Source organism: Alligator mississippiensis, chromosome 2 (assembly GCF_030867095.1).
Source record: "Alligator mississippiensis isolate rAllMis1 chromosome 2, rAllMis1, whole genome shotgun sequence".
NCBI lineage: Eukaryota > Metazoa > Chordata > Crocodylia > Alligatoridae > Alligator > Alligator mississippiensis.
In genome coordinates, this window is record NC_081825.1 from 2,130,383 (window position 1) to 2,152,127 (window position 21,745).

Here is a 21,745-nt window from a genome sequence, read left to right on the forward strand (position 1 = left end):
TGGGCACCAGGCTCTTGTCACGTAGGCAGGGAGGAAAATCCCCCTTCCCTTAGGAATTCGACCCCAGTGTCCCAAGCTGACCAGGACAGATTTCTGGAGAGAGACACAGATGGTGGCATTTTTCCCACATGGTTGGTCTGTGTTGGATGGACCCAGGCACGACACCACCGTTGGCCGCCCGTTGCCTCTCACTCTGACTGATGAACTATCCTGCGCCCCTCGCTGGGGCAGAGCAGGATAAAATCCACCAGCTCCTGACTGGTCCCCACCAGCCCCCCGAGACTGACGTGGGGAGCTGGGGTTGGGGGTGTAAGGTTTGACCTAGAAAGTACTATGCAAAGCCTAAGCAAAAGTGAATGTTATGTGTCGAATGCCCATCTGCAATGATAAGGGGCAGACAGTCTTAGATAGAGGAAGCTTGAAAACAAAAAACAGAATCAGAATTACTGGAACAAAGAGCTCATTAAAATACTAAAAATCACACCCCTAGGCGGGGAAGATATATGCTAATGGAACATATATGTACGTTAATGAGATACATAGCTAAAACACAGGTATAGAGACATGCTCAGTAAAGAACTCCTTGCGTCACTCCTTTATAACCAATTAGCAAACAAGGATGCTTATGAAGATTCAACCTCTGGTATATAAGGGGCTCAGTATTGAATGTGCGTGTGCTTGTCTTGTGAAATTATTCCGCTTGCACCTTTTATTGCTAGCAATAAATCTTTTTTATACTTTCACCCCGGTATCTTTATTGGCCTTTGCATACCAGGCACGAACCCAGACTTGAGCTGGGGCCTAACAGTTTTTGGCACCCCATATGGGACTGCCAGATAGCTTTGCCCCGACTAACTGACGACCAGCTTTTCTGCTTTTTCTTATCAAAAGTCGAGCGCGCCCCGGGATTTCTTTTCCCGGTGAGACTTTTGTTTCAGGAGGAGCTGGATTTCTAAGGCGGAAGTAGCCTAACGGTGCAACACCATAGAGTGAATGTATCAGTAACAGGCACCTGGGTGAGAGGGTAGAAAGGGCATAAGGCCTACCATCAGTACGTCTGCCTGGGATTATCTCTGTAAGTATTCTGTCTGGCCCGAGTCCAAGACCAGTGATTTTTTCCCCTGTGAGGACAAGGACTAAGAACAGATCCCTGGATCCCAGGTAAGTCAGACGGTCAGAACCGGGAATGCAGCCCTGAGATGGGTACTACTAACAGTAAGGTTAGGAAATGTACCCCCCTCTCTTGTGTATTGAGACATTGGGCAGAGTTTGGTGAGGATCCTATGACTAAGAAGAAAGCTAAATTCTTCTGTGAAACTGCGTGGCCACGCTATCAGCTAGATGATCAAGAACATTGGCCTCGGGAGGGAAGTGTTAATTATAATACCATCTTACAATTGATTTTGTTCTGCCGGCAGAATGGTAAATGGGAGGAATTGATGTAAGCGCAAGCGTTTATGTTTCTTTGTAGAGATAAAAAAGTTTTGGAGGAATGTGGATTGGGGGAGGGGGTTGGGATCTGTGACATGGCTGTGGCTCGACCAACTGCAAATCCTGTCCTGGACTGTCCGGAGCCGGAGGCTCTTCCCCCTGTGTTGCCTTTACCTTATCCTCCTCCTCCTCCTCCTCCTGATTCATCTGATTCCTCGTTGGCATCTGCTCTTCCTGCTTTTTCCCCCCCTGAGGCAGAAGTTGTAAATACTCCCCGACATAGGGATCTGGAACAGCGCCAACCATGGCCGTCAGGTGCTTGGCAATCTCCAGACTCCCCGACTTCTCCTGATATAAGCCCGGGAGGAGGATGGAGAGTACAGTTAGAAGCAGACTCCGGGGTTAAGGGAAAACATCACAGGGAATCTGATTCTGGCCTTGGGAAGGGAAATGGGGTATTTCCCCTAAGAGAACAAGTAGTACCCGGGCCTCTCGAAGATGACGGTGAGCCAACCTACCGTCGAACTTTTGTGCACGTTCCTTTTAATACCTCAGATTTGTATAATTGGAAGAACAATAAACCCAGCTTGAGAGAGAATTCTGAAATGGTACAGAACCAGTTTAAAATGATTTTCAAAAGCCATAACCCAACCTGGGCAGATATTCAGTCTCTTCTAGATATCTTGTTGACACCAGAGGAAAGGAGAATGGTAGTGAACAAAGCTCGTGAGTAAGTGGGAAAGGAAATTACTGCAGGGAACCTGCAAGGAAATAGAGACGATCATGTCCCCATCCAGGAGCCAGATTGGAAACCAGACCAAGATATGACCTCCATCCGTGCCTATTGAGAATATATCCTCCGAGGACTGAGAGATGCTGTGAAAAAACCTCAAAATCTCAGTAAGGTGTATGAGATTCGACAGGAGACTAATGAGACCCCGAGTGCTTTTTTGGAAAGAATTTACAATACTTTCAGACAATACACTCGTGAGGATCCGGAGGATGCATCGAACGCTCGCATGGTAAATATGATCTTTATGGGTCAGAGTGCAACAGACATTAGAAAGAAATTGCAGAAGGTAGACGGAGCAACAGGTATGCCTATTTCCCAACTAGTAGACATTGCTTACCAAGTATTTACTAACAGAGAAAGTGTTCAGGAAAAGAAACAGGACAAGAAAGAGGAGAGAAAGATGAAAATGCAGGCAGCCCTAGTGGCAGCTGCAATCACGAGAAAACCTAGAGATGAGGGATCCTGGAGACAGCCGCAGAGACGGGGTCCATTAGAGAAAGATCAATGTGCCTTTTGCAAGCGAAAAGGACACTGGAAGCGGGAATGCCCTTATCGAAAAGTTGGGGAAGGTGAAAAGAAGAAAGAGGAGAGCAGTGGATTGTTCGCTTTTGGAAGGGATTCAGATTGAAGGGGACTGGAGGCCTGGGAGGGAAAGATAACCCAGATCCAGGTGTCCCCTGATGAGCCTCTGGTTAAAATGCAACTAGGGGACAGAGATGAATTGGTAGATTTTCTCGTCAATACAGGTGCTGCCCATTCTGTCTTAACTCAAAAACTGAAACCTTTAAGTAAAAAGACTGTGCCGGTGGTAGGGGTTACAGGGAAGGCAGTAACACGACCCTTCCTACAGCCAATGACCTGTAATCTTGGGCAGGCCGAAGTCACCCATCAATTCTTGTACATGCCAGACTGCCCCGTTCCCCTTTTAGGGAGAGACCTCCTCTGTAAACTGCAAGCTACGTTGTCGTTCCGGGATGGGCAAATGTTTTTAACAGTGCCTCCTGAAAAGGGGTGGCATTTGCAGGCTTGCCTTCTCGGCCTTCTCCAAGAGGAGAGTACACCGGATAGTCCTCAACCCCTGCTCGATGCTGTTGTTCCATGGGTATGGGCAGGTCACCGACCCGGGAAGGCTAAAAATGCTGACCCTGTGAAGATTCAACTTTTGCCAGGGGCCCAGCCTCCATGTGTGAAACAATATCCAATGCGGATGGAAGCCAGGAAAGGACTGAAGCCGTTAGTTGAACGGTTCCTGGAGTATGGCCTTCTCCGTGAATGTACATCAGCTTTTAACACACCCATCTTGCCCATGAAGAAGCCTAAGAGTAATGAATATCGTTTCATCCAAGACTTGAGAGCTGTAAATAAAGTGGTTGTGAGTATATACCCGGCCGTGCCTAATCCGTACACCTTGCTATCTGCTTTGAACCCAGATCATAATTGGTTTACGGTTATTGATTTAAAAGATGCTTTCTTCTGTATACCGGTAGAGAAGGGATCTCAGGAAATATTTGCATTTGAATGGGAAGACCCAGATACTAGCATTAAGACTCAGTTGTGCTGGACTGTTTTACCCCAAGGATTTAAAAACAGCCCAACCTTATTTGGCAATGCATTAAGCAAGGATTTACACAGGCTAGAATTGCCACTGTCCTGTGCGCTTTTGCAATATGTAGATGACTTGCTTTTAACAGCCACCACTGAAGCAAGCTTCCTGGAGGAACAATTTGCCTCCTTAATTTTCTGGGTCAACAAGGGTATCGCGTTTCCAGGAAAAAGATGCAGCCCATATCCCAGAAAGTCACATATTTGGAATTTGAATTACAGCCTGGTCAGAGAGCCCTGTTGCCTGAAAGAAAAGAAGCTATATGCCGGCTGGCACCCCCAATAACAAACTATGAGGATTTTTAGGTACAGTAGGTTTTTGCAGGATTTGGATTCCAAATTTTGGGGTTATTGCAAAACCTCTATATGAGGCAACACACGGAGATGAAAAGGTACTCGAATGGACTGAAGAGTGTGAGCAAGCATTCTGCCAGTTAAAGCAGGCTCTCATTGAAGCACCCGCCTTAGGACTACCGGACATGAGTAAGCCTTTTTCCCTTTTTGTGCATGACCGAGGTGGGGTAGCCGTGGGAGTCTTAACACAGAAATTGGGTAGCTGGCAACGACCAGTGGCATATTTTTCAAAAAAATTAGACTTTGTGTCATGTGGATGGCCTGCTTGTCTCTGGGCTGTTGCTGCTACCTGTCTGCTAATACAAGAAGCTGAAAAGTTAACCCTAGGCCATGAAATGATTGTATATATTCCTCATGCAGTACTTACAGTCTTGGAACAGAAAGGAGGGAACTGGTTAACTCCGGGATGAATGGCTCGATATCAGGCCATCCTCCTAGATAAGCCTGAAATAAAATTAGCCATTTCTCGCAATGTAAATCCAGCAACACTGTTGCCATCTATGGGTGACACACCAGATCTTGTGTATGACTGTTTGCAAACATTGGAAACTGTTTATTCTTCAAGACCAAATTTGAGAGACAGACCTCTTGAAAAAGCTGACCTGGAGTTCTACACTGATGGCAGCTCGAGTATAGAGAATGGAATTCGAAAATCCGGATACGCTATCGTGACTGCACAGAATGTGATAGAAGCAGGACCTTTAAACCCATCTGTTTCAGCTCAAAAGGCTGAACTCATTGCTATGACTCGGGCTTTGCAATTGGCGGCCAACAAAACTGTCAATATTTATACTGACTCTAAATATGTTTTCCTTGTTTTACATGCTCACGGAGCGCTATGGAAAGAGCGAGGTCTACTTGATTCAAAAGGAACAGGCATTAAGCATAGCAAGCAGATAAAAGCCCTCCTTAAGGCAGTCTGGGAACCAAAAGAAGTAGCGATAATGCACTGCAAAGCTCATCAAAAGAAAAATGATGATTCATCCACAAAAGGTAATCGATTTGCTGATGCTACAGCAAAGAAAGCAGCTAAAAAACCTCAGACAGACTTGCTGCCCGAAGTAAGTAATCTGTTACCTCTCCTCCCAGACTTATACCAGTCTGACACATCACAGTACGGGGAAAGAGACAAACAATTGATAAGAGAGTTTCAAGCAAAGAAGGGGGAGCACGGTTGGCTAGTAGCAAAGGATGGCCGCATTATCATCCCAGCTGCCTGGGTTCATGTGGTAGTGAAGAGAGCTCATCATGGCACCCACTATGGACCCAGGGCCCTGATAAGGTGTATCAGTCACTATGTAACTGGAGTGGGATTAAGAGAGGCTGCCAAGAAGGTATCAGGGACACGTGAGGTCTGCCAGAGAAATAACCCAAAAGGAGGGAGAAAAGAAACTTCAGGACATCAGAGAATAGGCAATGGGCCAGGAGAAGAATGGCAGGTGGATTTTACTGAGTTACCCCGGCAACAGGGGATGAGATATCTCCTTGTCTTTGTGGACACTTTCTCTAATTGGCCTGAGTGCTTCCCATGTCGGACTGCCCAAGCCCGAGAGGTGGTCAAGGCACTCCTACGAGAAATCATACCTCGCTTCGGACTTCCAAAAGGAATAGGGTCAGACAATGGCCCACATTTCATTGCACAAATTACTCAGAAGGTTTCTGAGTTCCTGGGAATCAGCTGGCATTTACACACCCCTTGGAGACCCCAGTCCAGTGGAAAAGTGGAACGTATGAATCAGACCTTAAAAAGACACCTTGCAAAGATTTGCCAAGAAGCTCGACTCAAATGGCCAGAGGCCCTACCCTTGGTCGCACCACATTCTAAATTGGGATTAAGCCCATTTGAGATAATGTATGGTAAGCCTTACCCTCTGAGTCTGCCCATGGGTACTGAACAACAGTTACATGTTTTAGGAGAGGGAATGATTAGAGAATATGTATGGTCTTTGGTTTCTGTTTTGTCTTCCATCCATCAGCAGGTACGGGATGTGCTGCAGACAAAGAACCAGTCTCCTGCCCCGGAAAATCGATTATTACCTGGAAGTTACGCTCTTGTGAAAGATTGGAACGAGGAACCACTTCGAGCCAGGTGGAAGGGCCCATATAGAGTACTTTTAACGACCCCGACGGCAGCAAAGCTCGAAGGAATCAAGACTTGGATACATTCCAGTCGCCTAAAGCCGGTGGCTGAAACAGAACAAGAAGAAACTCCTGCAAACTCCAGGACCGGAAGCAGAGAACAGTGGAAGGTGGAGCCAATAAGGGACTTAAAATTCCTATTCAAAAGAAAGGAACTTTGAATAATTTGTCAATCTTTGATCAAGTTGTACAAGCCTTATTATGAAATTGTTCAAGGTTTTAGTGTGGGGCACCCTGATCTGTCCACTCCTACTTATAGGAGGGGAAAATCTTTTACCACAAGAATTTGACCCTCAGGAAAATGTCTGGATTTATCTGGCCCGGGAAATATTAAATAGAACAGACTTCTGCTTGGCAGGAGGGATCAATGCTCATCTGGTTTTTACCCCATGCTTAATTGCAGTACCTACCCCTTTGAAAATTTTACAGAATTATACTATGCTGAAAGATGTAGAGAAGGAAAGTACATATCAGGATATATATAAGTGGGGGACTATTGTAAAAGAGAAAAGCAGAGACATGTTTTCTGTACGGGTTCAGGCAACAGCTAATGCTTCTGAATGTTTCTTAATAGTGAATTGTACCAATAATTGCTTTAAATTGAACCAAGGAAAAAAAATCTTCTGTAATAAGACCAGTCAAATATCCTATGTATACACACATACCATCCTTCCTCGAGGATGGTTTCTGGCCTGCGGGAGAATGATATATTCATACCTTCCAGCAAATGCTACTGGGGGACCATGCACCATTGCCCAGGTAACTGCAGCTCTTCCAAGGAAATCTGACCTAATGCACGCTGAACAAACCCCTCTTGGTGGGAGGTTTAAATGAGCATACACTACTCTCACTGCTGATTGTGACGAGAATGATTCCCCTGGACTATTATCTAAGGCAGAATACATAGCATTAGCTGCATCTATGGTGGGGGTTCCGGGTCTTGCTGTAAGTAATAGCAGAAATCTTAATGCAGTAGCCTGTGTTTTAGCAAAAGGACTAAATGCTACATCTCGAGCGCTCTCAGCCCTGAATGCTGAGCAAAAACAACTAAGGGACGCTGTCTTAGAGAATAGAGCTGCTATTGATTATCTCTTGTTACGACACAACCTGGGGTGTGAAACCTTAGAAGGAATGTGCTGCTTCAACCTCACTGATAATTCTGTGCTAATTGAAGACAAAATTGGTGCCTTACAAAGATTGGCACAGACATTGAAAGAATCATCTGGCTTAGACTTTTCCTGGTTAACTTCCTGGCTTCCCAATTTTGGATGGTTGAAACAGTTATTTTGTATGGTTTTTCTGTTTTGTTTTATAGGGATTATGATCTGTTTCTGTATCCACTGTATACCGGTTTGTATCGCATCTATCTTCAGGCCTAAGGTAAATCAAATGATTTTGCAAACAAAGAAAGCTGAGAATACTAGATTAGTGTTAAGTCAAATTGAATGGAGCAATCATAATTAATAATAATTATAAATGCTCCAGATGAGGGAAATGTAAGGTTTGACCTAGAAACTACTATGCAAAGCCTAAGCAAAAGTGAATGTTATGTGACGAATGCCCATCTGCAATGATAAGTAGCAGACAGTCTTAGATAGAGGAAGCTTGAAAACAAAAACAGAATCACTGTACTGGGACAAAGAGCTCATTATAATACTAAAAATCACACCCTGAGGCGGGGAAGATATATGCTAATGGAACATATATGTACGTTAATGAGATACATAGCTAAAACACAGGTATAGAGACATGCTCAGTAAAGAACTCCTTGCGTCACTCCTTTATAACCAATTAGCAAACAAGGATGCTTATGAAGATTCAACCTCTGGTATATAAGGGGCTCAGTATTGAATGTGCGTGTGCTTGTCTTGTGAAATTATTCCGCTTGCACCTTTTATTGCTAGCAATAAATCTTTTTTATACTTTCACCCCGGTATCTTTATTGGCCTTTGCATACCAGGCACGAACCCAGACTTGAGCTGGGGCCTAACAGGGGGAGCTGAGGGTCAGGACAAGCCAGGGGTTGGGGGGGAGTTGGAGTCAGGGGGAGCTGGAGGTCTGGATGAACCGGGGGCCAGGGGGAGCTGGGGTCAGGGGGCCAGGGCAGGCAGCAGCAAGACATGATGGGAAGAAGTCTGGGCCGACAGGCTCTTTGGGAAACTGAGGCAGGGCACGGAGGGCTCGGGGGACACTGCAGCACGAGGCCTGGGGGTGACGGGCCGGGGGCACGGAGACACAGGGAGGCTGGGGTGGGGTGGCAGACTCGGGGAAACTGAGGCAGGGGCGGGGGGTCGTTGGGACACGGAGGCCGGGGCTGGAGAAGGCGGCGGGGGCGGGGGTCCCCCGGGGGAGCCGGCACGGGGCGGGGGGGGCAGGGGGGGATCAGGGGGAAAGCAAAGGGGGCTGGGGGCACCAAAGAGTTAATGTGCGGGGAGCTGCAGCCGCGTGACGTGGTGGGGAGGCGGGGCTGCCGCGTTTGCGTTCAGCTCCCAGGGGCGGGAGGGAGCGGGTCGTCGCAGCGCTGCTGCAGCCGGAGGTGACGTGCAGGGAGCAGGGCCGGGGGCTCCGGGCAAGAGCTGAGGGGGCAGGATACATCCCTCGTGTCATCAAGGCTGCAGCCGGGGGTGGGGGGGCATGTGTCCCCGCGGCGGTTCGCATCGCAGGCGGGAGAGCAGCAGCGGCGGGAGGAGCCAGTCCAACACCGCGTGTGGACAGGCGGGAGGAGCCAGGAGAGATGGAAATCCTGGGGGCTCGTGTCTCCACAGAGGAGCCCCCGGCCCCGCAGCACTCAGGTGAGGTGCAGCACGGAGCCGTCCGCGGGGTCCGGGTGCCTGTGCTGCGCCGGGGGCGAGGCTCGAACGTCTGCGCCTGCCTGGGACGGGGCTGCAACACTCGTACCCGCGGGGCTGGGCTGGGACAGGCCTGATCCCTGGGCCGGGCAGCTCCCGGACCGAGACCCCGATCTTTCTCCTTGCACCGCCCCAGCACAGAGAGGCTGCATCTGGCTTGGGCTTGTCATGCAGCTAGGGTAACAATCAGTAACCTCCTCTCTTATACCCCATGTGAGCTCTCTGTGCCCAATACGGACTAGTGCAGATGGGGAAATGACACTCCCCAGTGGCCTCTGGCGGTTCAGGTGCAGATAGCCGAGGCCTGTGTGCTGCTGCAGACTCCCCTGGACCAGAGAAGACCTGGGAGCTGTCAGCACACAAAAGCTGCTCAGGCTGGTGGCTCAGACGAGACTAGATCCCAGGGGCAGGGAGGGGGCGGTGGGTCTCCACTCTCCAGCAGCATAAGCAACGTCCCTCGGTGCAGAAATCTCCCTTCCACAGCATAGTGGTGGGGTCAGTGCTCCACGGATCAGTGGTTCTTGTTCTCCTGGTGCCCCTGGAATCATTTCACGGCCTAGGAGCAGACGAACCTTGCGTTTCCCCTCCTCTGCCCTTAGCATATGAATCTGATACAGCCCCAGCACCACTCGAGCTGCTTTCCCAGGGAGCGATGTCCCTGCAGGCAGCCTCGTGGTGCAGAGGACGTGCGCAGGGAGCCTGGAGAAGAGGAGCTCCCTCACCCCTGAGCCAGGCCAAGTGCAGAAGGGGCAGGGCAGGCCTCCAAAGCAGGAGGAGAGCTCGGAGGGGAGCAGGGCACCCAGTTCACTTGTGGTGGGGAGTACAGGTGGGGCAGAGCGCAGGAGGAGCCCGGGGTGTTGTAAGGAATTTGGGGAGCAGAGAGACCTGAAGAGCACGAAGGCTGCAGCCCTAGCTACATTAGCAGGAGCTCCCTCCCCAGTGCAGATACCAGGGGTGCTGGCACAGGCAGGCCGGGTTACAGTGCGTGGAGCTGGGGCTCCCTGCCTCAGAACGTGCTGCCCAGGCTGCCTCAAAGGACTGAGCAAAGAGAGCGGGATGAGCTGGGCTAAAGCCAGCACCTGAACTCCTGTATCCGTGGCTGCACTAATAGCTGTTCCTGGGGGGAGGATTCTGACTTCCTCCCTGTCTGGTCTAGAGAGTCCTCTCCAGACACATTTAACTATCGTAGCATGCTCCAAAGTCCTACATGCATAAAGACTGCATAGCAGAGCCAGAGAAAGATTGCAGTTCTACTGTTTCATAGCTTGGTGCCTTAATGTACCTGTCCAGCTTTCCTCCCCCTACTTAAATGTTGGCTACAAATGTCCAACTCGGGATCCTTAAAATTCTAGTTTATTAGGCGGATTGAAACACTGGTCCCCACACACACACATGCACACACATACACACACACAGTAGCAGGCTACAGAGTCAGGTATACCTATCCTACAAGCGATGGAGTCTGTCGTTGAGGATTCTTTCAGCGTGGTGTTATCTTCCAGAAGGGGGTCGCTGGCTGGTCCTTCTGGCTGGACAGGTCTGGTCGATTTGGAGGTCAAGAGGGTTCCACTGAGGGTCACTTTTCACTGCCTTTTATCTGTCCCTGGCAGACTTTGGTGACTCCCCAGTTTTCAGGTTTACCCAATCCAGGGGTCATTGACCCTCGTGGGACTTCCCCCGCCCCTCCCCGGGGGGCTACTGGACAGCATCTGTCAGCCCAGGGGTCATCCACAAGTACATGCAGGTTTGGGAGTCCGTTGATGAATTTTGAATAGGGCTCTGGGAGTGGTCGATCTGGAGATATTCAGCCCAAAAGTTGGTCTCTGGTGTTGATTAACTCAGACCAGGGCTTCTAGCTCTTGATCAGTGATGTTTAGAGATTTCCCGGTTGTTACATTGTCTTCTATTGAGTTCTGCCGTTGATCTGCAGCTTCCAGGTGATAATTGCTGTCCTCTGCTACTGTGTTACACGTTCAATCACGTTACACATTCAATCACTGATTCACTAGCCCTTTCAGGGGCCAGCCTGATAGAGAGAAGAGCAGTTTGATTCCTGCCCTTGTTAACATGTTACAATGTATAATTTACAAAACACATTTAGTTGAAAGTTGAAAGGTGAGGAGTATAAAATATAAGCTACAAATGCCATGGCACACAAATAGATAAAAATACCAAAATACAAGGGGAGATACAAAATGCACACATACATATTTTTAAAACACAATTCCTTATCTTAAAATGAAAGAGAGAAGAAGGAAGAAAAGGTAGAAAAAAAGAAACATATCCAAAGAGGGGAGAGCAAATGCAGGCAAGAGGAAAAGGGGGCTTTCTGCTACATAAAAATATATTGAGCTATTGAAGTTTGCCTTAATGCAAAGGCCTTTCACACGATTTGTCTTCTGTGGGGAAAACACACCCGGGGCTCATGTGAATGTACATTATTACAGGCTGTTAATTCCTCCCTTCACTTCCCTATCTAAATCCCCTTTCTCCTTTAGTTACGACCTGGAACAAGTCATAGTTAGCTTTACCAGCCTCTGCAGCTACAACAAGGAGATAATGCATTTCCTAAACTGCTCCTCTAGTGACGTGTACACGAGATGTAACCCAGGTTTGTCTGCCGAGAGGTTCCTGGAAGTTCCTGTCCACCTCCCTTCCTAACATCCGTAGACAGGAGACTCTGGCTTTGCTGTATTTTTTTAAGCCTGTGCTCTCCAGCTCCCTCTGCCCCTCTCAGAAGTTTTCTTGTGCTCTTCCTAAAATCCTTCTGCTGATAGGATGCCCATCATTGTGATGACAAGAAGTGGGCTAGCTGCAGGACCTAGTGAGAACCAGTTTTCATTTCCAGAGGATGTCTAATGCAGGGGCTTGTACTGGCTTGTGCATGGAGTTGAGGTACTGGGATTTTACTAGGTGAGTTTGCTTTTCTGATGCTTTTTCCCCCCTGTCTTTAGATTCATAGATTCATAGATGTCAAGGTTGGAAGGGACTTCAATAGATCATCGAGTCCGACCCCCGAAAATTCTTTGCCCCAGAAAATTTCCTAAGGGAAGTGCTTCAACGTTTTCTTTTGCTTGGCAAAGACCATCTCGACCATTTCTAAATTATGGCCTTTCACATGCTGTGAAATGTGTCTCTTTCTGCCTTCTTTTGTCCATACCCACGACTCCCAGGAATTTGGTGTTCAGCCCTGCAGTACTTGCCAGCCTGTGCCCTCCTCCCCCCTCCTGGGATGATCTTCCCAATGGATGGGATGATTGCTCAGCTGCATTTTTTTATGAAATCATCCTTTCCTGTCCCTCATCATGATGAATTTCTCTTTCCCAGAAAAGGTGTCAGCACCTGTCATGGATGCTTTTCACTGCCATGAGTCCCTTCACTGAGCTCATCTTCACTTCTTTTCCTTGAATTACACTGATAAGATGAGTGTTATCCATCCATACGTGTGTCCAATATCTCTTCCTTTTGGTACCTTGAAAACAGGGAAATCTTTGTTTTTGCTCCCCAGTACATAATGGATCATGCATCTCCACACCTGATCCTGGTGACTCTGTCAGTTTAATGCTCTTTCTAAATCGGGAGTAGCTGGTGCTTTGTTTCCTATGACCATTCCTCATCTACCTGGGTGACAAGGCCCGTTGTCTCTTGAAGGCTTCTCCCTGCAGTGCCTTCTCTTTCACCTTAAATGTCTCCCTTATCCATCAAGGCCCTAGTAGACACCTTGAGTTTATTGGATCTATTCCCTAAATCCCAGTTGCATTCTACATCCTGTACCCAGTCATAAATGCTCTTTAACCACTGCCCACACAGGATATCAAGGTCCCACTCCTGACTTAATCTGCAGCATCCAGCGAGGACAGGTGGAGCTCTGGGTCTGTGATGATGAGGTCCAACCACAAATCTCAAGATGGGAGGACCTGCTGCCAGGTGAGTTGTGGCTGTTCTGTCCACCCGACTGTGCTCTCGGTAAAGCTTCAGGGCCAGCCTGCAAGTGGGACCTGGAAACTGCAGGCCTGCCCTGCAGTGCTATTGCAGAGTGCTGACTGTGGATCTCGGGGCACGTGCCTCCCTGCCTACTCCTTGCCCTCCTGGGGTGCACACAGTGGCAGTAGCTGCCGTCCCTGTAGTGCCCTCAGGATGAGCCATGGCTCCATCTCATGCCTCACCCTGGGTGGGCACCGCCTGCTCCAGTCCCACTCCCTCCTACACTGTGGGGGCATTGATCTGCCCCCGCACACCCATTCACTCCCCACTCCCCTTCCACCACAGCAGACTTACCAGCTGAATGCAGCTGTATTGCAAATTGGATCGGTATCAGTTGATATGCCTCCTTAAAAATTGGCTATCAGTATAGGCCCCCCAAATCTCTATTGGTGTACCCCTAAGGAGTACAGGTGGGTGGGAATGGGGTTTGTGGGAGGTTGTGGGTGTGTGTGTAGATGTGTGTATATGGGGCGTGGGGGTATCTGTGGATGTGTGTGGGTGGGTACGGGTGGTTTGTGGGGATGTATGAGTCGGTATGAGGTTTGTGGGGTTTTATGGGGTGTGTGGAGGGGGAGGGTGACCGGGGGTGTGTCTGGGTGTTTGTGGTGTGTGTATGTAGCAGTGAATGGGGCATCCCACAAAGGTTTGCAAGTGTGAGTGCGGGGGGTGCTGTAGGGGAGGGTGCTGGTAGGTGTGGGGTTTGTATGGGAGGTGGGAGCCCCTGCATGAGCCCAACTGAGTCGGTCAGCCCTTAGCCCCCAGCCCACAACAGCTCAGAGTCCATATGCCCTGCTCTGCCTGCCCAGCCATTGCCAACTGGGCATAGCCCTGGCGTGGCCTGTACCAGCTCCACCTGTCCTTGGTGCGCTCAGCTACCCCTGGGCATGCAGCATGGCTAGGGCAGCCCCTTCCAGCTGCTGCCGCTGCTGCCCCCAGCCCCATGGTAGTATCAGGCAGCAGTGCTTGTAGCCCCTGTGGCAGGCCAGTGGGGGTGCTCCTGCATTGAGCCACCCACCTCACTGTGCCTGACCACCTTCCAGGCTCTGAGTGCCTCCATGGGGGTGCCTCATGTCCGGCTGACCCCCTTCCTGGAGCACACCCACTAGCCTGGGGGTAATGCTGCCACCATCCAGGGTCTGGACTGCTCCTGGCCCTTTGCCTCCTGGGAAACACAGGCCTAGTAGTCCTTGAGGGGATACTTGACCCACTGCAAGAATTTGTGGTGCTTCCCTCAGTCCAAAGCTCAAAGAGTGGTCTCTCTTAATCAGCTGAACCAAGGGTACCCCAAGGCATAATCTAGACCCGCTCCCAATAAGTCTCCCACGTTAGGTTCAAAGAAGAACTTTATTGGTGACAAGCAGGAGGCTTGGAATAAGGTACAGAATAGAGCAATGCCAGAGAAATCCCATAGAGCAAACAGGGTGGCTGGGTAGGCTTTGATCAAGTGTCCGAGTTATTGTAAGCTATATATCTACTTAGATCCCAGGTAGCTTACTCATGAATATCATCCAGAGGCAGGTGGAGATTCCCTCTGGAGGCAGGCAGTTCGTTGATCATGAGTTTCAAAAGAGAGCACGTTTCAGGTGGTCTAGCTTCTTTCTGAGTTTTCATCATGGCTACTGCCTTTCCTGGGCGGTCCTTCACTTATATAGCTCTTATGACCTCAGTTACATGATCCAATGAAGGCCAGCAACTGTTGGCTGCCAGCCAACCAATTTTTAATGCATCACTTGTTGCCAGGTAGACTGGCAGGATCTTTAGCCCCCTCCCAGTCAGGTTGGCATTGCTGAGAAGAATTGGAAGCTTAAACCCCCCACCCAGGTATGTGAGGCCAATCATGTAGGCAGAGGGAGCAGGTTTCCCGCCTCCTATACAAATGTATCCAGCTTAAGTTACAACTCAGGGTTACCTTTAGCAGATGGGACCAGAAGTGTCTGCCCTCTGCAGTGACCATGGTAACCAAACTGTCATATAGCAGAGTTTTGCGGGGAGACAGAGATAGCATTCTGCCACAGCCCCAACCCCACATGCCCTGTGCCAGCTTTGGGCTCTCCCCTCCAGCCTGAGCAGCAGCAGCTGGGCAGAAACTTTCTCTTTGCCAGGGGGGGCGGGGGATGGGGCAGGGGAAAGCAGCCCATCCCCCTCGCTGCTGCCAGGGAGTTTTTGGTGCAGCTGTGGGTGCCATTCCAGGCTCCCCTGAGGCTCAGTCACCACTGCATCTGGGCTGCCCTACGGATGCTCTGCACTGTCACCTCTGCTGTGCAGGTCAGCCCAGAGCTGGCAGCAATGGAACCACAGGGCAGCCATGCACAGTGTGGGCTCTGGCGGCTGCACCAAAAAGTGCCCAACATCAGGAAGGGGGAGGAGCCAAGTTTTCCCCACAATGAGCAACAGTTTCTTCCTTGTACAGCTGCCGCCACTGCTGCTGCTGCTGCTCAACCTGGAGGGGTGAGCCCAGAGCCAGCGCTGGGTCCAGGTTCAGCAGCAGCGGCACGGGGCAGAAACTGCTACTTAGTATGGAGTAAAAGCAACCACTCCCACTGCCGGTGATTCCTGGTGCATCTGCCCAGAGCCTGCACGGTGCTGTCCTGGGTCTGCTCTACACTGCCACTGCTGACCTGCTGGGCAGGTTGGAGATGGTGGGACATGGTGGAGACTCAGGGAGGCCCTGCACTGGCTCTGGATGGCTATACCTGGAAGCACTGGTGGCAGGATGGCCCGCATTTGTCCCATGCTGACCAGCATTTTCTCTCCCACTCTGCCATTGCTTAGCCCAGACAGCGAGCCTGCAACTGGTGCAAAACACATGGGATCAGGGCTGCGCATGCTGGTACCTGCTGCTTTGGCCCAGTTGTCAGCAGCTGCAAGAAGTTGCTGCTTCCCCGTGTGCCTGGAAATGCAGCCTAACTGCAGAGCCATACTAAGAAACCCTCCTTGGGGTGGAGAAAGCCCCTCCAAAGACTGGATGCAGCCCACGGGCCATGTTTTGCCCAGCCCTGCAGTAATATGTCCAGGCAGGTGTTGTTCCCGTTCCCATTCTCTGAAATTAAACAATGTAGAAACAAGCAACTGTTCTTCACTCCTGGCTCTTCACAAGATAAGGTACACTGGGGAGAAGTCCCATGTATGTACCAAGTGTGGAAGGACCTTCATCTGCCTCTCTGCCCTTGTTGCTCACTGCCAGACCCATTCTGGAGGGCTACCCCACCACTTCACCAAATCAGGGAAGAGCTTTCTGTGCCCCACATCCCTGGTCAGGCACCTACATGCGTAGGGGGGGAAGCGTCAGACACAGCTGTGCCACGAGTGGTAAGATCTTCACCTCTTTTTTCTCCATTTCAGGACTGGTGCATCCACCTAGGGAGGAAGACACACCACTGCACTGAGTGCAGGAAGAACTTCATCTGCTTGCAAGACCTGTCCCAGCACGAGTGTGTGCAGAACCACTGCACCAAGTGTGGGAAGAGATTCAGGCAGCTGTCCAAACTGGTGAGGCACTGGTGCATGCACGCAAGAGAGAAGCCACATCAGTGCTCAGAGTGTGGGAAGAGCTTCAATCGCTCCTCCAGACTGGCTCTCCACCAGCGTATCCACACAGGGCAGAAGATACATCAGTGCTCATATTGTGGGAAGAGCTTCACTCAGTACTCCAGCCAGGCTCGGCACCAGCATATCCACACAGGGGAGAAACGACACCAGTGCTCAGAGTGTGGGAAGAGCTTCACCCAGTTCTCAAACCTGGCTCAGCACCAGCTGATCCACACAGGGGAGAAGCCACATCAGTGCTTGGAGTGTGGGAAGAGCTTCACTCAGTCCTCCAGCCGGGCTCGGCACCAGCGTATCCACACAAGATGGAAACCATATCAGTGCTCAGAGTGTGGGAAAGCTTCCCCTTATCTTCTGCCCTGGTCCAGCACCAGCTTATCCACATGGGGGAGAATCCACATCAGTGCTCAAAGTACTGAAAGTGTTTCCTCCACTCCTCCAAACTGGCCCAGCACCAGTGCATTCCTGTCTGGGAGTGTCCATAATTCTGCCAGCAATACAGGAAGGGTTTGGGGATGTATACCTGCTCAGCACCCCCCCCCCCCCCCAGTGTCTGCATCCTGGGAAACAGTCTCATGCCACGGGACTGCAGCAACAGTTCACCCTTTGTTCAGCCTTTCTAGGGCACTGCAAAACCCAAAGGACAGAGAGACTGGCCTCCCAAGTTTGATGCAGGTGAAGGGTTAAAAGGAAAGAACTCAGGCAGATGCCAGTCTGGTTAGTGAGAGAGGCTGAGATGATCTTTGCATCAGCCTTGGAGCCTGTGCCATTCCCATCATTCTCAGAAAGCAGCCTATGCTTCCAGGGGAAGAAAAATTGCCCTCACCATAGGTGTCCTCCCCAAGACAGCTGGCTCCATGTGACACCCAGGAACTGTCTTTGGCCGACTATCAGCTTCGACTTTCCAGCTGGGCCCAGGGTCCTTGTATGTGAGGCTCTAGAGTTGCAGGAAGGTTGACATTTATTGCTAGGGAAGTATTCCCTGCCTTCTTCCCTGACCATGCTTTTCATCCCGTCTGCATCACCCACCTCCCAGGCCTGCACATGCCCATCACGGTCTGCAAGAAAGTGCTAGTGCCACCCCATGAGCCCAGTTTGGCAGGTTTTGCTTCTCAGCCCTTCATCAGTACTGAGCACCACCAGGTGCCAGCTCCTCCCCACCCTTCCCTCCTTCAGCGGGGCTGGGGGCATCTGCAGGCAATGCTCGGCTCAGCCTGTGTGCCCAAGTGAAGAGATGTGGGGTTTGGACTGTGAGTGGTCTGGGCTTGCCTGTGAGCAGGGGGTTTCTGTGCCCAGTCCCAGCAGAGGAAGATGAGGCTGACCCTGAAGGGAAGAGGCTATGTGAAAGGGAAAGTGCCGTTCAGGCTGTTGGACAGACAGATTCGATGCTGAGCATCCCTGGGCTGAGTGCCCACAGTGTGGGGAAGATGGGTTCTCCCTTTGCTAAATCCCTGCATGGCTGGGCCCCCCAGTACAGGGAGTCTTAGCTGGGGAAGGGCACAGGGTGTCTGAAAACAGGACAGACCCCAGGGCAGGACACGGCCAAGGAAGCAGCATGGGCATGTTGAGCCCCAGGTCAAGTCTGGGTTCGTGCCCGGTATGCAAAGGCCAATAAAGATACCAGGGGTGAATGTATAAAGAAGATTTATTGCTAGCAATAAAAGGTGCAAGCGGAATAATTTCACATAACAAGCACACCGATTTCTAATTCTAAGCATGTTTTATACAGGGGTTCTGGACCTTCATAAGCATCCTTGTTTGCTAATTGGCTATAAAGGAGTGACGCAAGGAGTTCTTTACTGAGCATGTCTCTATACCTGTGTTTTACCTATGTATCTCATTAACATACATATATGTTTCGTTAGCATACCTTTTGCCCACCTAGGGGCGTGATTTTCAGTATTTTAATGAGCTCTTTGACCCAGTACTCTGATTCTGCTTTTGTTTTCAAGCCTCCTTTACCTAAGACTGTCTCCTCCTCATCATTGCAGATGGGCATTCGTCACATAACAGAGACTTTTGCTTAGGCATTGCATAGTAGTTTCTAGGTCACTCCTTACATTCCCTCCTCTGGAGCATTTTTAATTATTATTATTATGATTGCTCCATTCAATTTGACTTAACACTAATCTAGTATCCTCAGCTTTCTTTGTTTGCAAAATCATTTGATTCACCTTAGGCCTGAAGATAGATGTGATGAAAACAGGTATAGATTGGATACAGCAACAAACCATAATCCCTATAAAACAAAATAAAACAACCATACTAAATAACTGTTTCAACCATCCAAAATTGGGAAGCCAGGAAGTTAACCAGGAAAAGTCTAAGCCAGATGATTCTTTCAACGTCTGTGCCAATCGTTGTAAGGCACCAATTTTGTCTTCAAATTAGCACAGAATTATCAGTGAGGTTGAAGCAGCACATTCCTTTTAAAGTTTCACACCCCAGATTGTGTCGTAACAAGAGATAATCAATAGCGGCTCTATTCTCTAAGACAGCATCCCTTAATTGTTTTTGTTCAGCATTCAGGGCTGAGAGCGCTCGAGATGTAGCATTTAGTCCTTTTGCTAGAACACAGGCCACTGCATTAAGATTTCTGCTATTACTTACAGCAAGACCCGGAACCCCCACCATAGATGCAGCTAATGCTATGTATTCTGCCTTAGATAATAGTCTGGGGGAATCATTCTCATCACAATCAGCAGTGAGAATAGTGTATGCTTGTTTAAACCTCTCACCAAGAGGGGTTTGTTCAGTGTGCATTAGGTCAGATTTCCTTGGAAGAGCTGCAGTTACCCGAGCAATGGTGCATGGTCCCCCAGTAGCATTCGCTGGAAGGTATGAATATATCATTCTCCCGCAGGCTAGAAACCATCCTTGAGGAAGGATGGTATGTGTGTGTGCATAGGATATTTGACTGGTCTTATTACAGAAGATTTTTTTTCCTTGGTTCAATTTAAAGCAATAATTACTACAATCAACCATTAGGAAACATTCAGAAGCATTAGCTGTTGCCTGAACTCATACGGAAAACATATCTCTGCTTTTCTCTTTTACAATAGTCCCCCACTTACATATATCCTGATATGTACTTTCCTTATCTCCATCTCTCAGCATAGTATAATTTTGTAAAATTTTCAAAGGGGTTGGTGCTGCGATTAAGCATGAGGTAAAAACCAGGTGAGCATTGATCCCTCCCGCTAAGCAGAAGTCCGTTCTATTTAAAATTTCCCGGGCCAGATAAATCCAGACATATTCCTGAGGATCAAATTTTTGTTGTAAAAGGTTTTCCCCTCCTATGAGTAGGAGTGGACAGATCAGGGCACCCCACAATAAAACCTTGAACAATTTCATAATAAGGCTTGTACAACTTGATCAAAGATTGACAAATTATTTAAAGTTCCTTTCTTTTGAATAGGAATTTTAAGTCCCTTATTGGCTCCATCTTCCACTGTTCTCTGCCTCCGGTCCTGGAGTCTGCAGGGGTTCCTTCTTGTTCCGGTCCAGCCACCGGCTTTAGGCGACTGGAATGTATCCAAGTCTTGATTCCTTCAAGCTTTGCTGCCGTCAGGGTCGTTAAAAGTACCCTATATGGGCCCTTCCACCTGGTTCGAAGTGGTTCCTCGTTCCAATCTTTCACAAGGGCGTAACTCCCAGGTAATAGTCGATTTTCCGGGGCAGGAGACTGGTCCCGTGTCTGCAGCATGTCCCGTACCTGCTGATGGATGGAAGACAAAACAGAAACCAAGGACCATACATATTCTCTAATCATTCCCTCTCCTAAAACATGTAACTGTTGTTCAGTACCCATGGGCAGACTCAGAGGGTAAGGCTTACCATACATTATCTCAAATGGGCTTAATCCCAATTTAGAATGTGGTGCGACCCTTACTCGCAACAGGGCCAAGGGTAGGGCCTCTGGCCATTTGAGTCGAGCTTCTTGGCAAATCTTTGCAAGGTGTCTTTTTAAGGTCTGATTCATACGTTCCACCTTTCCACTGGCCTGGGGTCTCCAAGGGGTGTGTAAATTCCAGCTGATTCCCAGGAACTCAGAAACCTTCTGAGTAATTTGTGCAATGAAACGTGGGCCATTGTCTAACCCTATTCCTTTTGGAAGTCCAAAGCAAGGTATGATTTCTCGTAGGAGTGCCTTGACCACCTCTCGGGCTTGGGCAGTCCGACATGGGAAGCACTCAACCCAATTAGAGAAAGTGTCCACAAAGACAAGGAGATATCTCATCCCCTGTTGCCGGGGTAACTCAGTAAAATCCACCTGCCATTCTTCTCCTGGCCCATTGCCTATTCTCTGATGTCCTGAAGTTTCTTTTCTCCCTCCTTTTGGGTTATTTCTCTGGCAGACCTCACATGTCTCTGATATCTTCTTGGCAGCCTCTCTTAATCCCACTCCAGTTACATAGTGACTGATCCACCTTATCAGGGCCCTGGGTCCATAGTGGGTGCCATGATGAGCTCTCTTCACTACCACATGAACCCAGGCACCTGGGATGATAATGCGGCCATCCTTTGCTACTAGCCACCCATGTTCTCCCTTCTTTGCTTGAAAATCTTTTATCAATTGTTTGTCTCTTTCCCCGTACTGTGGTGTCACAGGCTTGTATAAGTCTGGGAGGAGAGGTAACAGATTACTTACTTCGGGCAGCAAGTCTGTCTGAGGTCTTTTAGCTGCTCTCTTTGCTGTAGCGTCAGCAAATCGATTACCTTTTGTGGAGGGGTCGTTCCCTTTCTGATGTGCTTTACAATGCATTACCGCTACCTCCTTTGGTTCCCAGACTGCCTTGAGGAGAGCTTTTATTTGCTTGCTATGCTTAATGCCTGCTCCTTTAGCATCAAGTAGACCTCGCTCTTTCCACGGCGCTCCGTGAGCATGTAAAACAAGGAAAACATATTTAGAGTCAGTATAAATATTGACAGTTTTGTTGGCCGCCAATTGCAAAGCCCAAGTCATAGCAATGAGTTCAGCCTTTTGAGCTGAAACAGATGGGTTTAAAGGTCCTGCTTCTACCACATTCTGTGTAGTCACAATAGC

The 21,745-nt window shown here is 49.3% G+C and overlaps 2 protein-coding genes across 5 annotated transcripts; both read left to right on the plus strand.

The window, feature by feature from the left end:
- Positions 1 to 454: 454 nt before the first annotated feature.
- Positions 455 to 8,247, plus strand: LOC132248248 (uncharacterized). 4 transcript variants are annotated; one of them, XR_009459440.1, is made up of 2 exons: positions 455 to 1,161; positions 6,157 to 8,247. XR_009459440.1 is itself a non-coding variant. In XM_059721256.1 (2 exons), exons 1-2 carry the CDS (start codon positions 4,591 to 4,593, stop codon positions 6,285 to 6,287), a joined length of 1,575 nt encoding a protein of 524 aa, XP_059577239.1. In that variant the 5' UTR covers positions 2,939 to 4,590; the 3' UTR covers positions 6,288 to 8,247. The 4 variants fall into 4 exon arrangements, 2 of the variants coding, with proteins under 2 accessions (XP_059577239.1, XP_059577238.1); XR_009459441.1 differs by having other exon boundaries at positions 6,160 to 8,247; XM_059721256.1 differs by lacking the exon at positions 455 to 1,161 and adding an exon at positions 2,939 to 6,037 and having other exon boundaries at positions 6,160 to 8,247.
- Positions 8,248 to 8,820: 573 nt separating this feature from the next.
- Positions 8,821 to 18,625, plus strand: LOC132248250 (zinc finger protein 664-like). Its single transcript, XM_059721275.1, has 3 exons — positions 8,821 to 9,111; positions 12,979 to 13,095; positions 16,495 to 18,625. The coding sequence occupies exons 2-3, from the start codon at positions 13,048 to 13,050 to the stop codon at positions 17,383 to 17,385; spliced, it is 939 nt and encodes a 312-aa protein (XP_059577258.1). The 5' UTR covers positions 8,821 to 9,111; positions 12,979 to 13,047; the 3' UTR covers positions 17,386 to 18,625.
- Positions 18,626 to 21,745: the final 3,120 nt, after the last annotated feature.